Below are 25,182 nucleotides of genomic sequence, written 5' to 3' on the forward strand. Positions count from 1 at the left end.
CACGAGATAGTCTGGCATGTGGCTAGACAGCCGCGGTGATTAGCAGTCAGGCACTTGGTGTGGTCGCCTAAGAGGTGGGGCCTGCGGCGGCGGCCCCGGGAACCGTGTGGGCCTGCGCGGCGTTCTTCCTTTCCGATCCGCCATCTGCGGTGAGTGTGTGCTTCGCGTCCGCTCCCTGGCCGGCGGCCTACCGGCCTCCCCCTTCTTGTGTCCCCAGGTGTAACCGGTCACTTTCTTCTCCCCCACCTCAGGTGGAGTCGCCGCCACGATGCAGATTTTCGTGAAAACCCTCACGGGGAAGACCATCACTCTCGAGGTGCGGGCCAGGTGGCGTGCGGGAGCCGAGGCCTGAGGAAGGCCCGGAGGTGGATGTCGGACCGGCGCTGCTTTCGGTCTAGACGCGTGTTTCCGAGTCTGGGTTGTGAAACCTGACCGTGAATTGAGAGCTGTTTGCTGAGCACGGCAGGGGTCTGGGCAGCTTTTGCCCGTGTAAAGGCGCGGCCCTCATCTCGGTGGTGCCGGCCTGACGACCAAGGCGGGGGTCCCGGAATGGGCGGGAGGCGCTCCGGCCGGGCGGGCCCAGCACGTGCGGCGCCGCCGCCGCCCCCGCGGGGCTGGGGAAGTGCTCGCGGTAGGCGGTCCTGGGAGGTGGCCTGTCCGCCGGGTGAGGGACCAGCTCTTTCGGGGAGGCTGCAGGCCCCCCACCCCGCTCGGTGCACTCGAATTGAGCGTTTCTTTTCTTACTGTCTTACCAATATCTTTGCATTTGAAAACTCTTAGGTTGAACCCTCGGATACGATAGAAAATGTAAAGGCCAAGATCCAGGATAAGGAAGGCAAGTGATGTTTCCTAGTTCAGACATAGTAACCTCCGGAGGCTCCAGCCGACCTGCAGGTGCCCTGCAGACGTACACTGGGTGGGGTGGGCAGAGGTCAGATTGATCAGTGAAATCTTTTGAAGTAACACGGTAGACAAAACTTTTTTGTGTTTTTTAAAAATATATATTTTATTGTTTTTTTACAGAGAGGAAGGGAGAGGGATAGAGAGTTAGAAACATCAATCAGCTGCCTCCTGCACACCTCCTACTGGGGATGTGCCCGCAACCAAGGTACATGCCCTTGACCGGAATCGAACCTGGGACCCTTCAGTCCGAAGGCCGAGGCTCTATCCACCGAGCCAAACCGGTTAGGGCTAGACAAACGTTTTTGAGCATGGAACCAAGCTGTAGTGCATTCCACTTACTGTGAATTTGGACGAGCTATTTAATTCTTTACACCGGTTTCCTCATCTGCAAAATGACGATTCTATTAGCATGTCCATATTAAGTACTGTTAACGATTACATGAGGTAAACCTTTAAAACCACGCATGCATAGCCTGCAGTAAGAACTCTGAGGGCTGCTAGTACCATTTGATTCAGGATTATTACTTTGTAAATCTTGAGCAGAGGCTTGTTCTGCTGTGGCCTAATTTGTGGTTTTCTTCACTAGGAATTCCTCCTGATCAGCAAAGACTGATCTTTGCTGGCAAGCAACTGGAAGACGGGCGTACTTTGTCTGACTACAACATTCAAAAGGTCTGTTAGAAAGAGCGGCCCTGTATAAATGTTAAAGTTTCTGACAAGTACCTAACACTATAAGGCTAGCTTTAGGTGATTCAGATTTCCTCGGTGACTCCTACATTAACATTGGAGAAGTGCTGCTCTAGTTCTCACATTCTGGGTTTGGCAGGTTGTATCCCATGGTATGATTTAGTGTTCTTTAATCTCCCTGCACACTAGCTAAGAATCAGAGACTCTTCCCCCCAGACTCCCTCTCCTGTGGTATGGTGTGCTTCCTATTGCATCTAATTAGAAGATGCGTGATGCTAGCTTTCCATTGGTAGTGGAGCCTGAGCATTAATGTAATTGTTTTTAAAGCTTGTTTCATGCTGCCTCACAGGAGTCCACGCTTCATCTTGTGTTGAGACTTCGTGGTGGTGCCAAGAAAAGGAAGAAGAAGTCTTACACCACTCCCAAGAAGAACAAGCATAAGAGAAAGAAGGTTAAGCTGGCTGTCCTGAAATACTACAAAGTGAGCCAACTTATTAAAAATTTTTTGCCTATAGGCTAATAAATTGTGTTTATATCACTGGTTTCAAACTCCTACTATAAAATTTCTTTTCCTGTTAATACTTGAACTTTAGATAATGGGGATTATCTTTAGCTGCTTGTTCTAAACGAGGGTTTTGATTTTGAAGTGAGATCTGGGTTCAGGTCTAGCTTAGTCTACCACTTGCAGGATTTGACTTGAATGAGTCTGAACTTGTTTGGTGTAGTAATTACTGGTGAGGGTTTGGGATGCCTTGGTTTGTAAATACTAAAAACTACCATTGTGTGATGAAAAGGTTACATTTTTTGATTCACTTAAAATAGACTTTAAAATATGTTGTAAAACTATCTTAACAGCAGGTTTGTACTTTTTAGGTGGACGAGAATGGCAAAATCAGTCGCCTTCGCCGAGAGTGCCCTTCAGATGAATGTGGTGCTGGAGTTTTTATGGCCAGCCACTTTGACAGACATTATTGTGGCAAATGTTGTCTGACCTATTGCTTCAACAAACCAGAAGACAAGTAATTGTATTTGGGTTAATAAAAGACATGAACTAACATTTGATTGTTGAATTTTATTCCAGTGAATTTTTTAAGCATCAAAGTTGATGGATCAAATTGATAAACTATACTTTGGCAGAAGAATTCCATTATATTTAATATATCAGCTGTCTAGATCAGGCGTCCTCAAAACTACGGCCCGCGTGTCACATGCGGGTGTTTTTGCCGTTTTGTTTTTTTACTTCAAAATAAGGTATGTGCAGTGTGTATAGGAATTTGTTCATAGTTGTTTTTTTTAAACTATAGTCTGGCCCTCCAACGGTCTGAGGGACAGTGAACTGGCCCCCTGTTTAAAAAGTTTGAGGACCCCTGGTCTAGATGATAAACCAGTTTGTTTTTCTTTTTTACCTCAGTACTATGACCAGATAATTTGTGTTGTTTTTTTGGGGGGGGGCGGGGGCGCTGCCTTGTGCATCTCTGGCTTCAATCCGTTTGAGGCCAGTAACACTCCCCCCATTACCACAACTGAAAGTGTATGCAGGCATTGCCACGTAACCCCTGGGTGAGGGAGAACTACCTCCCTCAATTTTAAAATACGGATTTGTGTGTTGATGTTAAAATACTGCCTAAAAAGAGGCTTTGATATGTTTCATACACAGGACATTTAAAAGGCTGAGCCTACAAACTGACAATTCAAAAATTCATCCTGAGTTCCTAGGTGGTTTGGCTGGGGTGTTTGCTGTCTGCAGAACTAAGGAATACACTACTGTTCAGTGTTGGGCATGAACTCGAAATCAAACTGTTCATTAGTCCAGTTGGCACTGAGAGATGTGATTTTAAGCAGTATTTGATTGGTACTATATCTTGTCCTTGGAGCTCAATTCAGAGAGGATTGTTTCTTTTGGTACCACTCAAGTAAAAGCATTCATTTGAAGTTTGTTACCTTCAGTGAAAAATTCCAGTAATTCCCTTTTATTGTATTAATACCAGGATTTCTAGTTTGAGGCATCAAGTTTTCCTATTTTGACAGAATTGCTTGGGCACTTACCTATAGTAGTGAATTCTACCGTCCGATAAAGCAAAACAAGTTCTATTAAAAAGCAAAAATATTTAATCTTTACATTTTTAATACAATTTTAAAATCCTGGGTCCCAAGTGGTCTTGGCTGGAACTTCATTTTCTTCATAACAAACAATTGTATCTCCCACTTTAAATTCTATCATTTCTTCATCCAAACTGAGACCACAATCCATTCCAGTTTTGATGACTGAAACGTCATCTTTGTGGTGTTTCAGGGAGGTTAATGAACCTTTAAAAAAATGAAAACAGTTCATCTATTCAACAAATAATAGACACTTCACTAGGTGCTATGTAGTCTGGTGTCAGGACTTAAGTGAGATAAACCAGGATAAAAGCTGGCAGGCAGACTCAAAGGATGGGAGCAAGCAAATCTGATGCAGTGTGGAGGAGACATGACTGGAAAAGTTTTTTTTAGAAATTTGAAAAATCAGACTGGGGACTTAACAATCTTGGAATCAGACCCAATGAGGGAGGGCATCTAGCAAGAAGTGAAAGATTTCAGGCAGTTACAAAGAATTGTCAGGTTTTGATGACTGATACGATATCAAAACAGATTTTGATGTTGCTTACCCTTCCAAATAATACCTCCGTTACGGATTAACTTAAATTTTTTTTGCTTTTCTAGCTGTCCCTTTTGGACTCTGCAGCCAGCCACAGGAACTTTTTTCTTCCCTTCTGTTATGGAAAAGGTAGCTAGTATAGAAGCCTCACCTTTAGGAAGAAGAGAACATTATAGAAAGTAAAGATTCAGACAAATAATTTCTAACATTTTGTAAGGTAGAAAAGGAGATAAAAATACAAACTCATGTAAAGAAGTCCTGGTTTTCTTTGACTCCACCAACTTTATTTTCCTGACCAATATTAGAAATAAAACCCAGAAAATTCTTGGGAAAGAAAATACAAAAATACAAGTGTTTATCAAAAGAGTGAATAAAAGAAAAATGTGACTCATTTTTTTTGGCTGAGTAAAATGCACTAGAAAGTGATAACTGATAAGATTTAGTACAATTCCTGTCTAGAGCTTCATAAAAACGTAGTTTTCAGCTGTTCCTCGATAAATTTTCTAGTCTCTTATCATCTAGATCACCTGATTTATTTTTAATATCATCACTGGTCATTTATATACTAATTCTATGATTCAGCTTAACTTTTTCACAAACTGAAAACTAAATTCCAATAATGGCATGGTGCCATACATTATAATGTATGAATGAATTTCTTAGTGTTATTTGGTGCTTGCTTACTGCTAGACATAACTTAGCTTTACAAACTGCTCTTAGCACAAGAACATACACACCTCTGTATGATCATGTTTAATTGGTGAACTGTGTAAAGGGTATATTGGAGAGAGCTCCCTATACTTTTCCTGTAATTTTTCTGGGTATTTAAAATTTCCTTCAAAATAAAAAGTTTAAAATATCTGTATATGGGGAGGAAAAAACATAAAATGATTCAGTCATCATAAATTTAGCCTTTAATCTGGACAAGGAGTATGCTAGAGAATCTTTTTAATATTTAAATGTGAAGTAAATTTTTTTCTCATGGTAGATGTCTCTGCCAGCTCCAGGACAAAATCAATGGCTCCTTCATGACACCTTAATAACCTTTATGCCTCCCACCCTAGTCTAATCTGTTTCATAATCAGTTGCTCATGTCTAAACTTGAGGGCAAGTTCTTATTGCCTCACGTGCCTCGTATCCTCAGGGCCCAAGGTTTTCAGAGGGCAAGCGTTTGTAATACATATGAAGTTACTCTGAATTCTCATGTGTGGTATTCATTTTTCTAGAACACAGGATATATATTACAACAGTGAACATTTCAACAGTAAAATACATTCCCCTAAACTTTACTTTCAAGTGTCATTTACAGCACTTCCGATATGAATGTTTAAAAGTAACAGCCAGTGAACACGTACCTACTGTGTGCTCTTCCACAATGCAGGGCAATCTGCTGCTCAATTCTTCCTGCAAATCTTCAACAAGGCGGTAAATGATTTTGTGAAGTTTAATTTTTACTCCTTTCTTTGCAGCTGTCTCCTGGATAACTTTGCCTGCGTTCACATTGAAGCCATATATAACACCTGGCAATCAGAAATATAGTCAATAAAATAGCACAACTATTGCACAGAACAGTTTGTCTTTTGAATAGAAACTCAAATCTAAATTGTTTTATTTCCTTCTATGTAAATTAAAAGCTAGTTGGGGAGAGAGGAAATTCTGTAATTTTTTTCTCATGAAAACTAGTAAATTTTCAAATGAATAAAACACTTTATAAATTCTACTAGAGGCCTGGTGCACGAAATATGTGCATCGGGAGAGGGGGCAGTTCCTCAGCCCAGACTCTGCCCCCTCGTAGTCCTGGAGCCCTCGGGATGTCCAACTGACGGCTGGAGGGGGCCTAAGCTGGCAGCTGGACTGCTGCAGAGGAAGAAAAGGCTCCCGCCACCCCTGCTGCGCTCGCCAGCTGTGAGCCTGGCTCAGAGCTTCTGGCTGAGTGGCGCTCCCCCTGTGGGAGCGCACTGACCACCAGGGGGCAGCTCCTGCATCTGCCCCCTGGTGGTCAGTGCATGTCAAATTGCAGTTTGGTCAATTTGCATATTAGTCTTTTATTATATAGGATTGTGGCTTAACAAGGAAAATTTCTTTGTTTTAAAAATTCATCCATTCATCTAAGAAACATTATTTTAAGTGCCCATAATGTGTAGGCAGCATGCTAAACAAAGCTTTGAGATATAAAAAAAATTAGGGTTGATAACCAGAGATATAAAAAAAATTAGGGTTGAAATATTACATTATTTTAATAATGACTCTATTATTATAATCTTATTGTCCACAACTTTTGTGATTTATTTACTCTTAGGTTTTCTGCTGCTCAAAAATAATTGGTAAAGTTCAAAAGTTATTTAAGAAATGAAAGAAGTTCTATGAAGCTGTACATTTTGCCAAATTAAAAATAAAGTATTTAACTGCAAATACCTTGGAGGAAAAAACAACAAAACACTCTTAAGCCCTAACTGGTCTGGCTCAGTGGATAGAGCGTCGGCCTGCGGACTCAAGGGTCCCAGGTTCAATTCCGGTCAAGGGCATGTACCTTGGTTGCGGGCACATCCCCAGTAGGGGGTGTGCAGGAAGCAGCTGATCGATGTTTCTCTCTCATCGATGTTTCTAACTCTCTATCCCTCTCCCTTCCTCTCTGTTAAAAATCAATAAAATATATTTAAAAAACAACAATACTCTTAAGTGAAAAAAAGTTAATACAAACAGCTTAAGAGCAAAACAACCACCTTGAGAGTCTCATCATTAAGAAAGCATTCAATACACTATATTACACAGTACAATGCTAGGCCAGCGATTTTCATCCTTTTTCATCTCAGTGACAAACTTAGCTAAAAAGACAGTCATGAGTTCCCTTTTTGTGTATCATAAGTTTGACTAATAAACAGTCCCCTTTCCTTCTAGGCATTTAAAATTAAAAGGAGCTTTTTATCTAATTACTAAAACTCTGTGGCACACCAAAAACTATTTTTTGCCGATTTGACAAAAAAAAATATCATTTTGACTCATTCACACTGGACAGCTATTGTTGTGTTGACAGTTGTCATTTTTTTATTTGACAACCTAAGGGAAAGAGGTCAATGCCCCTGACTAAATAGTCAGGTATTACATGTTTTAAAAATTCTTGTCTGGCTGGTGTGTCTTAGTAGTTGAGCATCGACCTATGAACCAGAAGGTCATGGTTCAATTCCTAGTCAGGGCACATGCTTGAGGTGCGGGATCAGAACGTGCAGTGAAACATCATCATGGATGTTTCCATCTCTCCCTCTCTGAAATAAAAAATATATTTAAAAATCCTATATAATAAAAGGCTAATATGCAAATTGACTGAACGGCAGAATAACTGGTCACTATGACTTGCACTGACCACCTGGGGGCAGATGCTCAATGCAGGAGCTGCCCCCTGGTGGTCAGTGCGTTCCCACAGGGGGAGCGCCGCTCAGCCAGAAGCCCTGAGCCAGGCTCATGGCTGGCAAGCACAGCGGTGGTGGTGGGAGCCTCTCCCACCTCCGCGACAGCACTAAGGATGTCCGATTACCGTGTTAGGCCCATTCCCCTAAGCCGTCAGTTGGACATCCCCTGAGGGCTCCCAGACTACAAGAGGGCGCAGGCTGGGCTGCGGGACCCCTTGAGTGCACATATTTAGTGCACCGGGCCTCTCGTGTATATATATAAATTAAAATTCTTGCAGCACACTGGTTGAAAATCGCTGTGCTAGACCAGTAAATGTCCATAAAATACTTTGAGTTAACCTTTTCAATAGTAGTTAACATCTAATTCTAAATAAGGCAGGTCATGAAGTAGCTCCTTCCTAATGATTTCATTAATCACTCAACAGTGTTGGTGCTTTGCTAAGTGAGAGACAGTCATGAGTTCCCTTTTTGTGTATCATAAGTTCAACAAATAGTCCCCTTTCCTTCTAGGCATTTACAACTAAAAGGAGCTTTTTATCGAAGATTGTAAAATTATCAGGGACAAGGAAAGTACTTGAATAGGCTGATTACAGTGTTAGGAATACTCATTAGTCTAAATTGGGTGGGGAACCAGGAGGAGTGGGAAGAGGGGACAGAAATGGTACTCCCCTTTCCCTCCTCCCCCCTCCCGAAAAAAAGACGGCAAGTGGAGCTGCGGCTAAAACACTACACAACCCATCCACCCCAATTGGTAATTGATAGCGGAGACTCCACCGCAACAGGAATAGTGCTGATGGGCAAATCTCAGGTGCGACAAGCCAAGCAACAAAAGACAGAAGCAAATGGTTCAGTGAGTTCTAGGGAACACAGTTACAGGAAATGGAATCCTTACCATGAAATGCTTCAGCAAGGTTAACATCATTTTCACTAATATCACCCACACCAAAATGTACTAACTCAAGGTCACACTCATGTGAAGCATCATAGGTATCTATAATGTTCAAAATGGTCTCAACGGAACCATCAACATCACCTAAATGAAGCAACAGTATAAATCATTGGTGTTAAGAGTTAGGCATTTAAATGATGATAATCTATTTAAGACCATAATAGGAATACTATTTACCACTAAATACACTTTTAGGTATAGCATTATAAATATCTACTTAACTTAATAAAATATAACTAAATGTACATTTACAACAAAATCAACTAGAAAAATGTTTACTAAGAAAATCTCGCCAAGAGGGAGGAGGTGAAAGGGTGAAAGAGGTCCGAAGGTACAAACTTCCAGTTATAAAAAAATGTCATGGGATGTAATGTACTGTAAGGTGACTATAATAATACTGTACTGCATATTTGAAAGTTGCTAGGAGAGTAGATCTTAAAAGTTCTCATCATGACCTGGCTGGTTTGGCTCAGTTGATTGAGTGTTGTCTCATGCACCAAAAGGAGGTTGCCAGTTCAATTCCCGGTCAGGGGACATACCCCAGTTGTGGGTTCAATTCCCAGTCAGTGTGCATATGGGAGGCAACTGATCCATGTTTCTCTCACACATTGATATTTCTCTCTCCCTCCCTCCCTTTCCCTTCCTCTCTGTATAAAATCAATAAAAAAATATTTTTTAAAAATTCTCATCACAAGAAAAAATACTGTAAATATGTATGGTGATGGATGTTAACTAGACTTACTGCAATGAACATTTCACAGTATATACAAATATCGAATCATTATGTTGTACACTTGAAACTAATATAACATGTCAATTATACCTTAATAAAAATAAAAGTCTCCCCCCAAAACACTGAGATACTTTTGGCTTAAATTTAATTGCTCAAATTAATTGTGAGAATGAAGAAATACATATATTCCAAAAAGGAGTTAAGTAAAATCTTTAAAAAGTTACCTTTAATAACTATAGGAAGTATATTTGAATCTCTTTCTACTTTCTCTTTTGGCCTTAATAACTTTTGTTTTTTTCTTTCTTGGTATTTTATAAATGCTCTCTCCTTCCAGTGCAAATTGCCATACTTCTCACGGTCCTTCCGGTGTGCCTCCTGGTGTTCTTTTCGCTTTTCTTCTATTGTTTCTAGAGCCTCTTTATTTTTCTCCTGCTCCTGCTCATACTTCCTCCAGTCAACAACTTCATGTGCCCTTGCCTTTACAGGGAAAAAAACAGGCATTATTTAACTAAAAGCTTTGTTTTTCTTTCACTATGAAATTAGTTTAATTCATATGAAAGTACTAATTTTGTAAGTTTCAAGAAACTTATAACACTTTCATTTGAAGGCTTTATATACAAATGAAATTATTCAATTTAAAAATCCTATCTCAAATTTTAAAAAATTCTACAGCCAAATTCTAAAAAGGTACCACTGGCCCCCTCATAGTCTAGAATAATTAATAAGTTAACATTAATTTGGTATAACATTATAGATTATTTAAAATCATTATATCATAGCTAATATATAGGAATTAAGCTTTATATACCTCAGATTCTACTTCAAGAATTTCATCTCCTGCAGAAGGGAGGTCTCGCCAGCCTATAATTCCCACTGGCATGCTGGGGTAGGCCTCATTAACTGTTTTTCCATTTTCATCAAACATTAAGCGCACTTTTGCCCAACTCTTCCCAGCAACCAGAATTGAGCCTTTTCTCAATGTTCCTCTTTGAATTATTGCTGTAGTAACAGGACTAAAATGAAAATAAAGTTATTAATTCTTAATGCCATAATCAGGATATAATAGTACTTTCTTAGTAGAGCAAAGGTTATATTTTCATTTAAAGAAAAATATGTTTTTGCCCTAGCTGGTTTTCTCAGTGGTTAGAGCATTGGCCTGAGTGTCGTGGGTTCGATTTTGGTCAAGGGCATGTACCTTGGTTGCAGGCTTAATCCCCACCCCGGTCAGGGTGCATGTGGGGGGCAACCAGTCCATGTGTCTCTCTCTCATAGATGTTTCTCTCCCTCTGTCTCTCCCTCCCTTCCATTCTCTCTACAAAATCAATGAAAAAAAATCCTCTGGTGAGGATTAACAAAATATATACATATATATATATATATATATGTGTGTGTGTGTGTGTGTGTGTGTGTGTGTATGTATGTATATACACACATATATATGTATATATATATACACGCACATATATATATACATATATATATACACATATATACACACACACACACACACACACACACATATATATGTGTGTGTGTGTTTATTGACTTTAGAGAGAGGAAAGGAGAGAGAGGGACAAATATTGATTGGCTGCCTCCCACATGCCCCCTACTGGGGATGGAGCCAGCAATCTGGGCATGTGCCCTGACCAGGAATCAAATCAGTGACCTTTTGGTGCATGGGATGACACTCAACCAACAATGTCTCACTGGCCCTCTCACAGTCTAGAATAATTAGTGAGCAAGAATATATTTTTGAGACTTAAAAAATACATAATATTATGTATTTACCACTTCTCAACTTCTCAAGCAGTTTTTCATACTACAAAAACATTTCTTCACAACTGTTAAAAAGGTTGAAGCAATCTAAATGTCCATCCATGGAAGGAAGGATAAAGAAAATGCAGCATACACATACATAAAATAAAATATTATGCAATCTTTAAAAAAAATCCTGTCACATGCTACATCATGGATGAATCTCAAGGTCATTTATACTAAGTGAAATAAGCCAGTCAAAAAGAAAAAATACCATATAATTCTACTCATGAAGCATCTAAAGTAGTCAAAGTCATAGAAACGGAAAACGGAAAGGTAGCTGCCAATGCCAGGGGGGGTGGGAGAGGAAATTAGTGTTTCATCGTACAGAGTTGCAGTTTTGCAAGATGAAAAAATTCTAGATTCTATTGCACAACAATGTGAATATACTTAATACTACTGAACTATACTCTTAAAAAAGATTAAGATGGTAAATTTGATAGTTACATATCTTTACCACAAAAAAACAACACATTTCTTATAAAAGTTACTAGAGGCCCAATGCACGAAATTCATGCAAGGGGCTCGACCCTCACAGCCCTGGTCGTTCCGCTGTTCGGCAGTCCAGTCTAATTAGCATATTACGCTTTTATTATTATTATAGATGGTAGTGGAGGGTGCAGATAGCTGAGTGTTCTGACAGAATCCTACTCTCTTTCTTTAATTTGTTAAGCAGTGAGAAGACTTCTTTTGCTGATAGGGAGGAAAATTAAAGACAGCAACACCATTCCAAAGATCTTCCTATCTATAGTAATAAAAGGGTAATATGCAAATTGATCACGATGCCCTCACAGTAACAACTGAACAGCAGGCTGCATGGGGTGACCAGGCTGGCAAGGGGGTTAGCGAGGGACAACCAAATGACTGACCAGCAGGCTGCATGGGGCAACTAGGCCGGCAGGGGAAGCAGTGAGGGGCGACCAGGCCAGCAGGGGTGGGGGCAGTTGGGGGCAACCAGGTTGGTGGTGGGGGGGGCAGATGAAGGCAACCAGGCTGGCAGGGGGGCAGTTAGGGGTGATCAGGCAGGCAGGCAGGTGAGCAGTTAGGAGCCAGCGGTCCCGGATTGTGAGGGGGATGTCCGACTGCTGGTTTCGGCCCGATCCCAGGGATCGGGCCGAAACCAGCAGTCGGACATCCCCCGAGAGGTCCCGGATTGGAGAGGGTCCAGGCTGGGCAGAGGGGACCCCCTTCTCCATGTGCACGAATTTCTTGCACCGGGCCTGTAGTATATTATATTAATGGGCAAGGACATAAAGAATTTAGAAACCCTAAAATGCAACAACTGCTATTTCATTCCACTTTATATTAGTCTAATCAGACTTTACCAGTTCAGTCATGTCAGTGTGGGGGAAAAAAAAAATCAAGCAAATCAAATACTTAAGTCATGTAAATGTGACTACTTGGTATATACAGATAGATATTATGGTCTACTAATAACTGTATTTTATGTTCTCTGTGCTAGTGCAATAAAATACTTTTCAAAAAATGCTTTGAAAATATTGTTCATAGACTAAACATAGCATGCAAGAAAAATAACATTATATGATCAATTCACAAAAACAATAGAACAAAATTATTAAAAAGCAAGCATTTTACTAGACCTACCCTCTTCCTTTGTCTGTGAAAGATTCTATAACTGTTCCTTCCACTGGACCTGTGGGGTCTGCTTTCAATTCTAATATTTCTGCAAGAGTAATCGTTGCCTCTGCCAAAGCCATCAGGTTATCCCCCTTAACAACAAAACAAGTTGTTAATATACATTAATATCATCTGTAAATGTAAACACTAGGGTCAGAAAGCCAAATAATCCTTGACAATTATATTTTTCTCTTTAAGCATTAAAAGCATAATTATGCAATTGTAAGGAAGGAAGGGAAGAAGGGAGGAAGAGATAAACAAGAAAACCTGATCCAGGGACAGATATTGCAAAGAACAGTGGCTATTTTTTTTTTTTTAAGGCCATTAGTGGTGCTTGTTAATACCCTTTCATAAACACATGCTTCATTCATTCTCTCTTTCTCTCCTCCATCTGTTTCTATAATTGTGATTTCTTCTTCTAACCCTCTTTACAATGATACTTCACATTGAAGTTCTATCCAATGTGACAAGCTTTCACATCTATTTTTTTTCATTTGATCCATTGTAACTACCCAACTGTACAAAAATAAAAATTCACTTCACCTTCCTGGATCTCCTTTCCTCAAATGAAGGACTAGATTACATGATTCTTTCACCTTTCATGACCTATCTTTACTATGCTTTCTAGAGCTCCAAGATCACGCAGCTGATAACTGGTGATGGAACTGGAACTGATGGGCAAGGGATTTTTCATTCTCCATCAGCTAAGGGATTGCTCACAGTTGTTAGAGAGTATAAAACAACAGAGACAACTGTAAACAAAACACTTTGCTTACCCATCTACTTATTCCTCGTATTTATTCTAATTTATAAAATGCTGCTCTGAAAAACAATGCTGGGGTTGTTTCTTTGCATAATGTAGACCTCTGTATCTGCCTTGAAAAAGGAGGCCCCATCTTACTTCGCTGTCCCTATTTCCCACCTCCCTCCATTCCCCAAGAATCATCTCTGCCATGTCCCTAGATTTGCCTAAGCAGTTTTACATCTATCTATTCATCTGAATGTATCTGGACAGAAAAGGTAGCCATGTCTTCAAATGCTTTAATCTTACCATATGGCTTTCAGAGTGCAATAGCAATCTAGGTATAGTGGAAAGATAAGAGAGTAAGGTGGCATTTTATGAATTTCAATAACATGGTTATACTATTAAAGAAGGCATAATTTCTAAGAATCTTGGAGGTAACAGAATTAGGAAAAATAAAGATAAAATGAGACTTAATTGAAAAAAATGTGGCCATTTACAGCACCATCCCTCAGTGAATGATCAGGGGGAAAAAGTCTGTATTATGAGTAAATGATGGAATATGATAAGAATGGACAAAAATGGAAATTGTTACTTAGCAGCAACCTGCACAGGATAAAAGAATTAGAAAATGCTGTCACAAAGCAGGTACTGAGCTTCCTTGGTGTTTCTCAAACAGAAAAGAATAACTGGTAATTTAAAAGAAAACAGAATTCATCATAAATAACATTATAAAACTTGTAACAATTTAATTCCCCAAAAAACTGAGTCAATCACTTACAAACGGAACCCAAATGTTTCCTCTTTGTATTAGTGAAATTTTTATTTGTTTAAATCTTTCTTAAATGCCCTAAGACCCTGATAGTTTTTCACTATAAAAGCAAGCACTTTTTATTAACAACTGTATTTCATTTCTGCTTAAAATAGTCTTTAACCAACTAATACCCTACCCACATCATTCACTATTTTTTCTTCTCATTCTAAGTATCTCATAATAAGAAAATCATTAGGTTTAGACCCCATTACCATCAGCTATGCAATGGATTGGTGACTGACCTTTCTGAGCCTAATTTCTAATCTGCCAAACCAGGAAGATACCAGTTTTGCCTAGTACCCAGAGAATTCTTAAACAACAACAGAAATTATATATGTCAAAATGCTCTTTAGGCATAATGCACTGTAAGCATTCCCATCTGAACACATCATCTACGCGTTTACCGTAAGTGCAGAGACATGCACCGCCTGTACATCGCCTCCAAAATCTTCACACACCACATCATAAGCTAGCAGTTCTTTCTTCACTTTTTCAGGATCAGCCTCAGCTTTGTCACATTTGTTTATGGCAAGGACAATAGGCACTGAAAGAGACAAAGTTAAGAAGGGTGCAAATGGCACCTTTAATCCCAGGTGTTCACAATGAAGACACCGATCTGTTCTGCTTTCTCTTGACTCAGTGGATGTACTTATCTAACAAAAGACCTAAAAGGACCCACTCTTTAGACCCACTGTGCTCTACTTTCTACACACAAAGGATTCCAGTTGTGAGATGTCAAACTGCAATTATAAGCAGATTCTGAATTAAGAATAGACACTAAGATGATTTAAAACAAAAAGGTATATTGGGTAGAGAAAGGCCTATCCTTAAACCTGAAAGCAAGATCAGCAATTATATGGAGATAATCTCCAGAAAAAGATCAAGAGAAAATTCTAACTGAATTCCAGTGCCATTAGATGACTTGCCTATTTTTTCTAGGAGCTATTGACTCATTGTTAAAACCTAACATTTTACCCTGGGGTGAAATCAGGAATCATTACCGTGAACTTACCTTTGGATATACAGCAACTTTTTATTCATACATTTAGCTTGGTGATACATAGTAGATTCTCAATAAATGTTTACTTAATGAATGGACCAACTAATCTTATACTCTACTTGTTATTACTAAACATACTCTCTCATTAGAGAAATCACACAAAATTCTAGCAGATAATTCTCTTGGGTTTCACCAACTCTGTAATTTTCTCAGGTATCAAAGGAACATAAAGTGAAAACAAACACACTGAAAGCTCTGCGCCCTGGCTGGGCTGCTCAGTTGGTTGGAGCGTCGTCCTGTGTACATACCTCAGTTGCAGGTTCAATCCTCAGTTGAGGTGCATATGGGAGGCAACCGATTGATGTTTTCTCTCATATAAGTCCTCTCTCTCTCTCTCTCTCTCTCTCTCTCTCTCTCTCTCTCTCTCTCTCTCTTTCCCTTCCCCTCTTACTAAAATAAATAAATAAATACATACACACATACACAAATACATAAATAAATAAAATAAACAAATCCTCCAGTGAGGATTAAAACACACACACACACACACACACACACACACAAAACAACAAAACACCACTATGCAATCCATAACCTACTACTGTGAAAAAGTACATGCCATATAGATAAGACCTAAAGAATAGGTATAGAAAGCATGATTTAAAGAATTTATCATAGTGTGGCTCAGTGGTTTAGTGTTGATCTATGAACCAGGAGGTCATGGTTTGATTCCTGGTCAGGGTACACAAATACTATGTATCTTAACCAACTGCTCTGTTATGGCAAATTTGTCACTCTCTTCTTTTTATTATATTCCCTAAAATCATTAAGACCAGAGTCCATTCCACAAAGGCAATTTTGAGAAATTAAAAAGGAAAGAGAGTTAACACTGAAAGCTAGAAGATCAGATGCAAATTAAACAGTAGAGAAAGAAGTGTACTTGTGATCACAAGTCCCAAATTGAATCCTGCTACACTCTTCTAAGTAGTAACGTGTGTGGGGAAATTATTCCACTGTGAGCCCTATCTGCAAAAACAGCTATAGTAATCCTGAGATTGCCATGGAGATTAAACGAGCAACATGGGCACTAGCCAGAACAGTGGCTCTCGCCATAGTACCTTGAGCATCTTTGGCATGCTGAATGGATTCTACCGTTTGTTTCATCACTCCATCATCCGCAGCTACAACCAGGATGATAATGTCGGTGACCTGAGCACCCCTGGCTCTCATCGCTGAGAACGCAGCATGTCCAGGAGTATCCAGAAAGGTTATCTTCTCCCCAGAAGGCAGAGAGACTGTGGAAGCAGAAGTCCAAGAACACTAAGGACTCAGACAGGTACTTCCTCAACATGAAGAAATATATGTGACATTATCACACACAACTAATTCTTTAAAATGATTTTATTCCTTCCATTAATCTTAATCAACAATACAGACCATCATTTCACAACAAAAAGTGATAACGTACCAGTGAAACCTGTAGGGTTTTCTCTGCATGTAATAATTTCAAACTAAAACTCTTCATGTTTCTAGAATATAACTATTTTCATAAATGTACCAAATAATATCTATTCTGGAGAGAGAATACACTGAAGATTACATAGGTAGCCACCCCTGCACTAGCAAACATCAGCTGCACACAACTGCCTTGAATAACAAAGGCTATTTCGTATACAATCGGTAGCTCAGGATTGGAGTCCAGAAGCTTTGTGTTTAGACTCTGGCTTTGCCACTCACTAGCTGTGTACCTTAACCAAGTAACTTAACTTAAACAAGTCTCAGCCTCCTTACCTGTAAGTAGTAATAGTAATACCTACCTGATGATATTTTTTGAAGATAAAAAAGATAAAGTATATAAGGTGCTCAGCACAGGGCTGGGCACATGCTAGCTGCTCGGTAAAGGGTAGCTATTATTTATTGTCACAACCTAGCATTGGAGAATTTAAGCTCATTAACTAAGAATGGGTTAGTATAAAAAGATAATATAATTTTCTTCTTACAGAATGTACAAAATAAACTTTATTAACCACCGGCTCTACATCTCATCAAACCAATGGTTTTAACCTTTAGCCTTTCCTTTTACTTTGAATTTGTATATTTCATACTAGGTTTAAGAAAGAATATATGGAGTTCCCAAGCACATTGTAAGACAATTTGTGTTCATACCAAGAAAGGCACCAATGTGCTGAGTGATGCCTCCAGCTTCCATTTCTGCCACTTGAGTTTTTCGCAGTTTGTCAAGTAACGTCGTTTTCCCATGATCAACATGGCCCATTATAGTTACCACTGGGGACCTTGGGGTTAATAAAGCTGGATCTGCCTGGGGCCTACAATTAACAGCAAAGGAATTTCATTTCTTAAACATCAGAACAGTTGATAGCCAGTGAATTGATTTGCAGTTACCTATGTGAACTGCCATTAACGATAAAACCTAACATTCAGCATTCATTAGACCAAAGTATTTTCCTCTTCTATACATACGACTTATGACAAAATACGTGACTACACACCTACAGTTGACATCTTCATAACAACGAGCAGAACGGAATAAAAAATTGTAAGATTCAGGATCAATATATAAACTTAGAAAAATAATCCTTAAGAGTTTTATAATAACCTGAATATACTGATGCTTTAAGCACTTCAAAGAAAAGTTTAACATCATTTTAACTGCAAAAGAAATTTTAAGGCAACCCTTTCTATTAAAAAGTGTGAAGAAAACTATGTGGCCTTCTTCCCCCAATATATATTGTTATGTTTTACCTTCTCACGGCATCTTTATTTTCTCTGACTTTGTCCTGTTTTAATTTGCTCCATTTTAACTTCATTCCTGCCTTCTTTATCACTTCTTTGATCCAGACTTCATCTAAATTGGAGTCTGCTTCTAGTGAATCTATGTCCATAGTAGTGTTCAATAAAGCTTCATATATAAAATCTGGGTGGAATAGATAAAACCTTTTAGGTTCATGAAATTAAATGTTCAGAAAGTGACCTCTATTAATAAATGTCCATATAAACAGTACACTCAATCAGAGAAATAACTATATAAGCTATCTGTTTCTCTAATGTTAATAAATCACAAAGAAGCTAAAAAGAAAATGATCTTTAAAATATGATGCATATATATAAATTGGAATTTTTGCATATTCATGATTATTTGGAGTATTTATGTACCTGATGAACCATATGAATCATCAATAAAATATTAAATTGCATGTTGTATATACATGTAGTATTGAGTAGTTTATCACTGTCTAGTTCTTTGAAAACTTGTAGTTAACATGTCATGCATATGCAGATGTGTGTACATATATATAGTCAATTATTGTTACTCACAGTAGTTATGTTCTATAAAACCTTCATGAGTACTGAATTAGCAATTACTAAATGTAGTGAGCAGTTAACAACTAAATCATTGCTCTGAGGGGACATACAGGGTTAGGTTCCTTTAGCCTGTAATCACACAATTTTCATCAGCTGATCAATACATACCTTGTTTTAAATGTTTCTGTTTAAAGATTCCTTATTTAGTTGACTATATTGTTGATTCATTAACCCTGAATTCATGGCCAATAGCACTATAACTAATACCAGAACAAAGCTTATCTAACACATGTATTTTCTCTGTATGGCATATTACAGCCTTCCTGCAGTTAGTAGCACTAAACAGCATTTCAGCGCTATGTTTAGGGGCCATTTAAAACAGTGAAATCGCCAACAAAAAATACAGAAAGGCAAAAACACGTGGCACTAAATAAACCACAAAAATTACACTTGTTTACAGTATGAGAGCTGAAATAAGAATGCGGAATGTTGCCTCACTGAACCTTAGTAGGAATGTGTGATTAGGCAACTCAAAATTTTCACCCCTCTGTGCATGTTCGGGATTGACTGCAAAAGCACTGCAAGTATTGATTTGGGGGCAAAATACATTTTAGAGGATTCACCAATACAGAATCCCCAAATGATGAGACTCAGCTGCATGCACATACACACACATAATATCTTAACATATACACACATTCAATTTATTTATTTATCTATTTAGAGTGCCTAGAAAGTCTTAAAATCCTATATAATAAAGAGCTAATATTAAAAAAAAAAGAGCTAATATGCAAATGGCCATCACACCATCACGGCTCAGACACTCAACACTGGGGAGAGAGGAATGGGGACCAGCCAGGCACAAATGAGCTCATGAGAGAGGAATGGGGACCAAGCCAGGCTGCAGCCTGGGAGAAGGAAAAGCCGCATGCCCCCCGGTCCCCGCCGCCAGTGGCTGGGCTGCAGTCTGGAAGAGGGACAAGCCACCCGCCCTGTGGTCCCGGGCGCCAGCAGCTGCGCCTGCGGCCTGGGAGAGGGACAAGCCGCATGCCCTGCGGACCCAGGTGCCAGAGGCTATGCCAGCGCCTGTGGCCCAGGAGAGGGACAAGCTGCCCGCCCCGCGGTCCTGGATGCCTGTGGCTGTGGCCCAGGAGAGGGACAAGCTGCCCGCCCCGTGGTCCTGGATGCCTGTGGCTGTGGCCCAGGAGAGGGACAAGCTACCCGCCCTGCAGTCCTGGGCACCTGCGGCCCGGGCAAAGCTGCCCACCATGGTCCCCTGTGGCTGCGGCCGGCCTGGGCGAAGCTGGCCTGGTTCCGGGGTGCCTGCGGCCAGCCAGAGGGAGGGAATCCTGGGTCCCGGGTGCAGGGCGAGGCAGAGGCAGTTAGGGGTGATCAGGCCAGTAAGGGAGCAATTAGGGGCGATCAGGCAGGCAGAGAGGTGAGGGGCGATGAGGCAGGCAGAGGGGTTAGGGGCGATCAGGCAGGCAGGCAGGCGAGCAGTTACGAGCCAGAGGTCCCGGATTGCGAGAGGCAGTCGGACATCCCTCAAGGGGTCCCAGATTGGAGAGGGTGCAGGGCGGGCTGAGGAACCCTCCCACCCCCGTGCATGAATTTCGTGCACTGGGCCTCTAGTATATAATACAGATTTACTTGTTTTTTTTGGTCTTTATTTTATTTAATGTGCTTTTTGCTTTGTTTTTGTTTTCAGGGGAGCGCAAACATAGTTCCCCACTACCACAAATTATGCTGCCAAGTTCCCACGTTTGGGGAAATCTCAAGTGTTAGCACGATGAACAAGCCTCGCCCTGGGAAAACCACCTTTGGGGAATCATAGTATCTCCCCTGCCAGGTAAATATTAATGTGCTTTGTTTTAATTTCAGTCATATTTCCTGGTGGATGATAAATAAATGTACCTGTTATGATAATGAAGTTAGGAGTTTTATGTTTCCAGACTTTCAGTCACCTTATAAATATACTAGAAGCCCACGCCCTGACCGGTTTGGCTCAGTGGATAGAGCGTCAGCCTGCGGACTGAAGGGTCCCAGGTTCAATTCCAGTCAAGGGCATGTACCTTGGTTGCGGGCACATCCCCAGTAGGGGGTGTGCAGGAAGCAGCTGATTGATATTTCTCTCTCATCAATGTTTCTAACTCTCTATCCTTCTCCCTTCCTCTCTGTAAAAAATCAATAATATATTTTAAAAAATAAAAATAATTAAAAAAAATATACTAGAAGTCCAGCGCATGAAATCGCGTGGCCCTGCCCACCCGCGCCAGTCTTTGTCGTTACGACGTTAGGGCCACAGGCCTTTTATATTATAGATTTTGGAAGATATGAAATAAAATCATCCTTACATAATCAAACCATTACACTAAAAGAACATCCTATTCAGTAATGTGCTGGTAAAAGTTTACTCACAAGGTTCTCAAAAAACATTTCTCTGATTTATTGTATTTCCTTATTTCTATGGTGCAAATAACAATTCTTGAGAGATAATTTGGTTTGTGAATGAGAAAAGCATAGGCTCTGGAGCCAAATGGGTTCAAATCCTGGCTCTATCATGTACTAGCTGTGAAATCCTGGGCAATTATGTATCCTCTTTATGCCTCAGTTTCTCAACCTATAAATGGGGATAATAATCATACCTACCTCTAGGTGCACTGTGAAAATTACAGAGTTCATAAATATAAAGCATTGATACATAGTAGCAGTTCAATGAATATCAGTTATTATTTTTAATTCTTTCCTTTTTCCAAGACTCTGCTTTACTTGTCATTTTATTTTGTTACAATCATAGGCTATTTTTGTTTACTAAATTTTAATGTCAGGTTATAATAATAAAGACTCATTCTGTTCCAACAATCCTAAATTGGTAATAAATACATCAATGGTGCAATGAGGGATAAATATGACTATAATGCTATATATTTACAAATAGAAATAGTATTATTAGAAGTTGTAGTTAATACTATGAATATATTTCTGCTGACACTACATATAATGTCAAAATTAGGAGAAAAGGGAAATCATAAAATTATAGAAAACCAAAGGGCAAGTAAATGAATACAAATATGGTCCCTCAATCCAAAAAAAATTATTTGGACTTAATCTAATATCTCACTAAATTTCTGAGAAAGAAAGGTTAGTTCAGATAAAATAATTTCCACTTTTATTAGAAGTGAAATGTTAGAGAACTATATTTGGCAAAGAGCCAAGAAATGAATTATAGTTTGTGACTTAAAGTGAAGAATATTGTAAGGACAACTTTTTAAACTACCAGTCTAATTTTCATACTTGAATGCAAATAAGATTCCAAGTATTCCATGTTCCCATTATTATTCCTTATAAAATTATGTGGCTCACCTATGTCCTTTTCCATTGCTCTGGCCAGCTCCTCAACAGTCATTCCAATCCATACTTCCACCTCCTTTTTAGATTTTGTTGAAGGTAACTGAGACTTCCGTGGCCTTACTTCCTATTAAAAAATCAGAACGCATGAAGAAGTAAGAAACAACTTTTGACAATTTGTATTTATTCTGGAATATCTACCACAATCACAGCTTCTGTTTCTAAGAATTAACACTCCCATAAGCAGGTAAATCTCAGACTAAATTTTAAAATCCTGCATCCTTAGTTCACTGTTATACACCAATTTCCAAGTAACCAAATTCATCAGCATTACAGAACAACTAGAACTTCCCTTCTTCACAAAGATTTATTGCCTGGAGGATAGCATTATGGAATAAAGAGTCTGTAAGTGACAAAACACTCAAAATGGACGTCTACTCATGGCTCCAGGCACTTTCATTTCAGACCACATAATACAGTAATGTTAGAAATCTACAACTACCTTCTTTGTTACTAGAAGCCTATATTGAGATAAAGCAGCTCCAAAGAGCGAGTCTGTTTGCCAGGACCCGGTGTACTGCTGCGCTGGCCACACTGGGTAAGCAGATGAAAGCACACGCCTCCATTGTGCTAAGGTTCTTCTTTGACCTAGGTTGTGCAGCTGTCTACAAACAGTGTGACATCGTAGCAAGTTCTCCAACCTCAGCAACTTCTGGTTCATGTTTCTCCTAGAAAAAAAGTTTTAGAGTAGTATTTTGGTTAATATTTAAATCAAGTTAGCAGATATTAATTGGTTATCTCCTCTACACAAAGAAAAGTACTAGAGTCACAATGAATGAAAGTGGGTTCCTGCCCTGAAAGAGCCTCCCCAGTCTAGTCAGACCTGGGATTCCGTACTAACTACTCTCTAGACATTAAGTATTATGATGGTTAATGTTCCTACTAGGATAGAACTGAAATATAGTAACAAAATTATAAAGGGCTTTTTTCACTCTTGAAAAACATCAGCTAATCAAATTAAAAATAGAGTGATTTTTCTAAAATGCAAATATGAACTCATCAACTCTCTGCTACACAACTACCAATGGCCCCCCAGTTTAATGTACAATTTCAAAACATGCTACAGCTGCCCTCTGCTAACCTCACTTCATTTCTTACACTCTTAATAGTCCCCTCACTCCTCCCTCCCAGGCTTTTGTTATTCTTACCTACTTGTAATCTCCAACGGTTTGTCATCTATTTTTAAAACTTTTTTATTGATTGATTTTAGAGAGAGGAAAGAGAGATCAATTTGTTATGCCACTTATTTTTTTAAATATATTTTTATTGTTTTAAAAATATTTTTTTATTGAGAGAGAGAGAGAGAGAGAGAGAGAGATTTGTTATGCCACTTATTTATGCATTTATTGGTTGCTTCTTGTATGTGCCCTGACCAGAAGTCAAACCTGCAACCTTGGGGTATTGGGACTACGCTATAACCAACTGAACTACCTACCTGGCCAGGGCCTGTCATCTAATTGTGAACCTTTGCATAAACTCCCTCTACTTGGAATTGTCCTTCAACATTCACCATTTTCCCCTCTCCTCCCCGCCCCCCGCCCACAGATACTTTAGAGAGGGAAGAAGACACCCAATAAAGATCTATAAACAATGCCTTTTGAATATCCTTCTTGGAATGAAAGAATTTATTGAGAGAACACTGCAACAGAATTCAACTCAGCAGTATGCTTCTTTTCCTCCCGAGTCTTCTATTCCTTCTGCTTCCGAGAAGGAAGAGAAGTCTTCTATTCCTTCTGCATTTCTACAGCTTTGCTTTTCAGTTTTTAAGGGGAGGGGCAACTAAAATAATGTAAGAAGTACATGTTTTCTCCTCAGCAAACGTTTTCTGAGCACCAGCTTCCAGGCAGTGTGTTGGAGGTAGTTGATTCATAGTTTAATAAGCCGGAGTCCCTTCCTTCAGAGTTCACAGTCTTCTAGTGTTCCCATATAATGACTCCCAGGCACATTAAACACCTCAAGAGTGGCACATTTAAAATACCTTCTTTAGGCACAAATCCCTGGACGAAGAACTAAAGTGTGCTCAGGAAGCACGGGACTCCTTAGTAAATAAAAAATAATTTTAATGAGCCTAAAACCAGATTTCACAAGGGCACACAGGAGGAAAGGCCCTGCACGGAGATTAACCAAAGCACAGATACGTAATTAAGGCCAGAATTAGAAAAACACATTGGGGGCAATAATGCAAATATCAAACCTGGAAGGAACCTTACTTGTTACTTAATTCCAAGCCCCTCATTTTACAGAAAAGAAAAATGGAGCCCAGAGAGCTGAGAGAGAGAGAGAGAGAGAGAGAGAGAGAGAGAGAGAGAGAGAGAGAGAGAACCTTCTCGAATGTCATACCGCTAGTTAGTGGCAGTCAGGACTAGAACCCAGGCTTTCTGACACCCAATTCGGCGTTCTCTCGCCGCTAGGAAATTCATGGAGTCTGGAAAAGGATGTTGGAAATATCCAACATGCAGCTGAACGGGTGGAAACGTCTGAATGTAGCCTTGGAACTTATCTGAAAGGTAAAAGGAAGTCACTGTAGAGAAAGCCCGGATCTGGCTGCCTCGAACCCGAGCCCAGACCACCTTGGGCACAGGGGAGGCTGTCCGGGGTCCGCACCTGCCGCGGCGCTCCCGGCTGCAGACCGCTTCGGTCAGCCTGAAGCAGGGTCACGCCGGGAAGAAATGCATCCTGGAAAAGCGCAATGTGTAGGACTTGTGCCGCTGACACTTTAGGCCAAACAACGTGCGCCACCCGGACGACCGGCTGGGGGACCCCACTCACTCAGCTCCTGCATAAGGCCTGCAGGCTCTGGGTTCTGAGACGGGGCGCAGATCACCTTCTGGACCTGAGGGAACTGACGGTCGGTCAGTCCGTCTCGGAAACGGTCCCCACCGGGCTTCCGGTGCCGCCGGAAGCGGTTCTTCCCCGAATTCAGAGGTCGGAATCCGGAAGAGTCGCTCTTGCCGGCGGGACCCGGGTGTCTGCGTCCCCGGGGTCGGGTGGGCGCCCAGCGCGGGAGGCGCTAGTTCAATCTGTAGCCTCTTCCCGGGGTCAGCCGCGCGTCGGTAATCGCTTCTGCAGGTCGCTTCCTTTTCTAGAAGTTTATTTCTGCTCTTCTGGGGCTGTGAGCGCCTAC

The 25,182-nt window shown here is 40.2% G+C and overlaps 2 protein-coding genes and 1 pseudogene across 4 annotated transcripts; 1 reads left to right on the forward strand and 2 right to left on the reverse strand.

Moving 5' to 3' along the window:
* The first annotated feature begins 88 nt into the window (after positions 1–88).
* Positions 89–2,647, forward strand: RPS27A (ribosomal protein S27a). Its single transcript, XM_008162122.3, has 6 exons — positions 89–149; positions 252–316; positions 781–835; positions 1,490–1,575; positions 1,940–2,071; positions 2,464–2,647. Exons 2-6 carry the CDS (start codon positions 269–271, stop codon positions 2,611–2,613), a joined length of 471 nt encoding a protein of 156 aa, XP_008160344.1. The 5' UTR covers positions 89–149; positions 252–268; the 3' UTR covers positions 2,614–2,647.
* Positions 2,648–3,676: 1,029 nt separating this feature from the next.
* MTIF2 (mitochondrial translational initiation factor 2) lies at positions 3,677–24,925 on the reverse strand. Of its 3 annotated transcripts, none has more exons than XM_028139903.2 (15): positions 24,828–24,925; positions 24,399–24,558; positions 22,501–22,726; positions 22,014–22,125; positions 18,090–18,261; positions 17,493–17,653; positions 16,445–16,621; positions 14,731–14,870; positions 12,738–12,862; positions 10,126–10,330; positions 9,542–9,794; positions 8,528–8,668; positions 5,584–5,748; positions 4,239–4,379; positions 3,677–3,897 (listed from the first exon to the last, which is right to left on the reverse strand). In XM_028139903.2, the coding sequence occupies exons 3-15, from the start codon at positions 22,717–22,719 to the stop codon at positions 3,725–3,727; spliced, it is 2,184 nt and encodes a 727-aa protein (XP_027995704.2). In that variant the 5' UTR covers positions 22,720–22,726; positions 24,399–24,558; positions 24,828–24,925; the 3' UTR covers positions 3,677–3,724. The 3 variants fall into 3 exon arrangements, with proteins under 3 accessions (XP_027995704.2, XP_008160343.2, XP_054584210.1); XM_008162121.3 differs by having other exon boundaries at positions 24,663–24,925; XM_054728235.1 differs by lacking the exon at positions 4,239–4,379 and having other exon boundaries at positions 24,663–24,925.
* On the reverse strand, positions 20,357–20,507 carry LOC114230353 (U1 spliceosomal RNA; annotated as a pseudogene).
* Positions 24,926–25,182: the final 257 nt, after the last annotated feature.

Source organism: Eptesicus fuscus, chromosome 16 (assembly GCF_027574615.1).
Source record: "Eptesicus fuscus isolate TK198812 chromosome 16, DD_ASM_mEF_20220401, whole genome shotgun sequence".
NCBI classification, from domain to species: domain Eukaryota; kingdom Metazoa; phylum Chordata; class Mammalia; order Chiroptera; family Vespertilionidae; genus Eptesicus; species Eptesicus fuscus.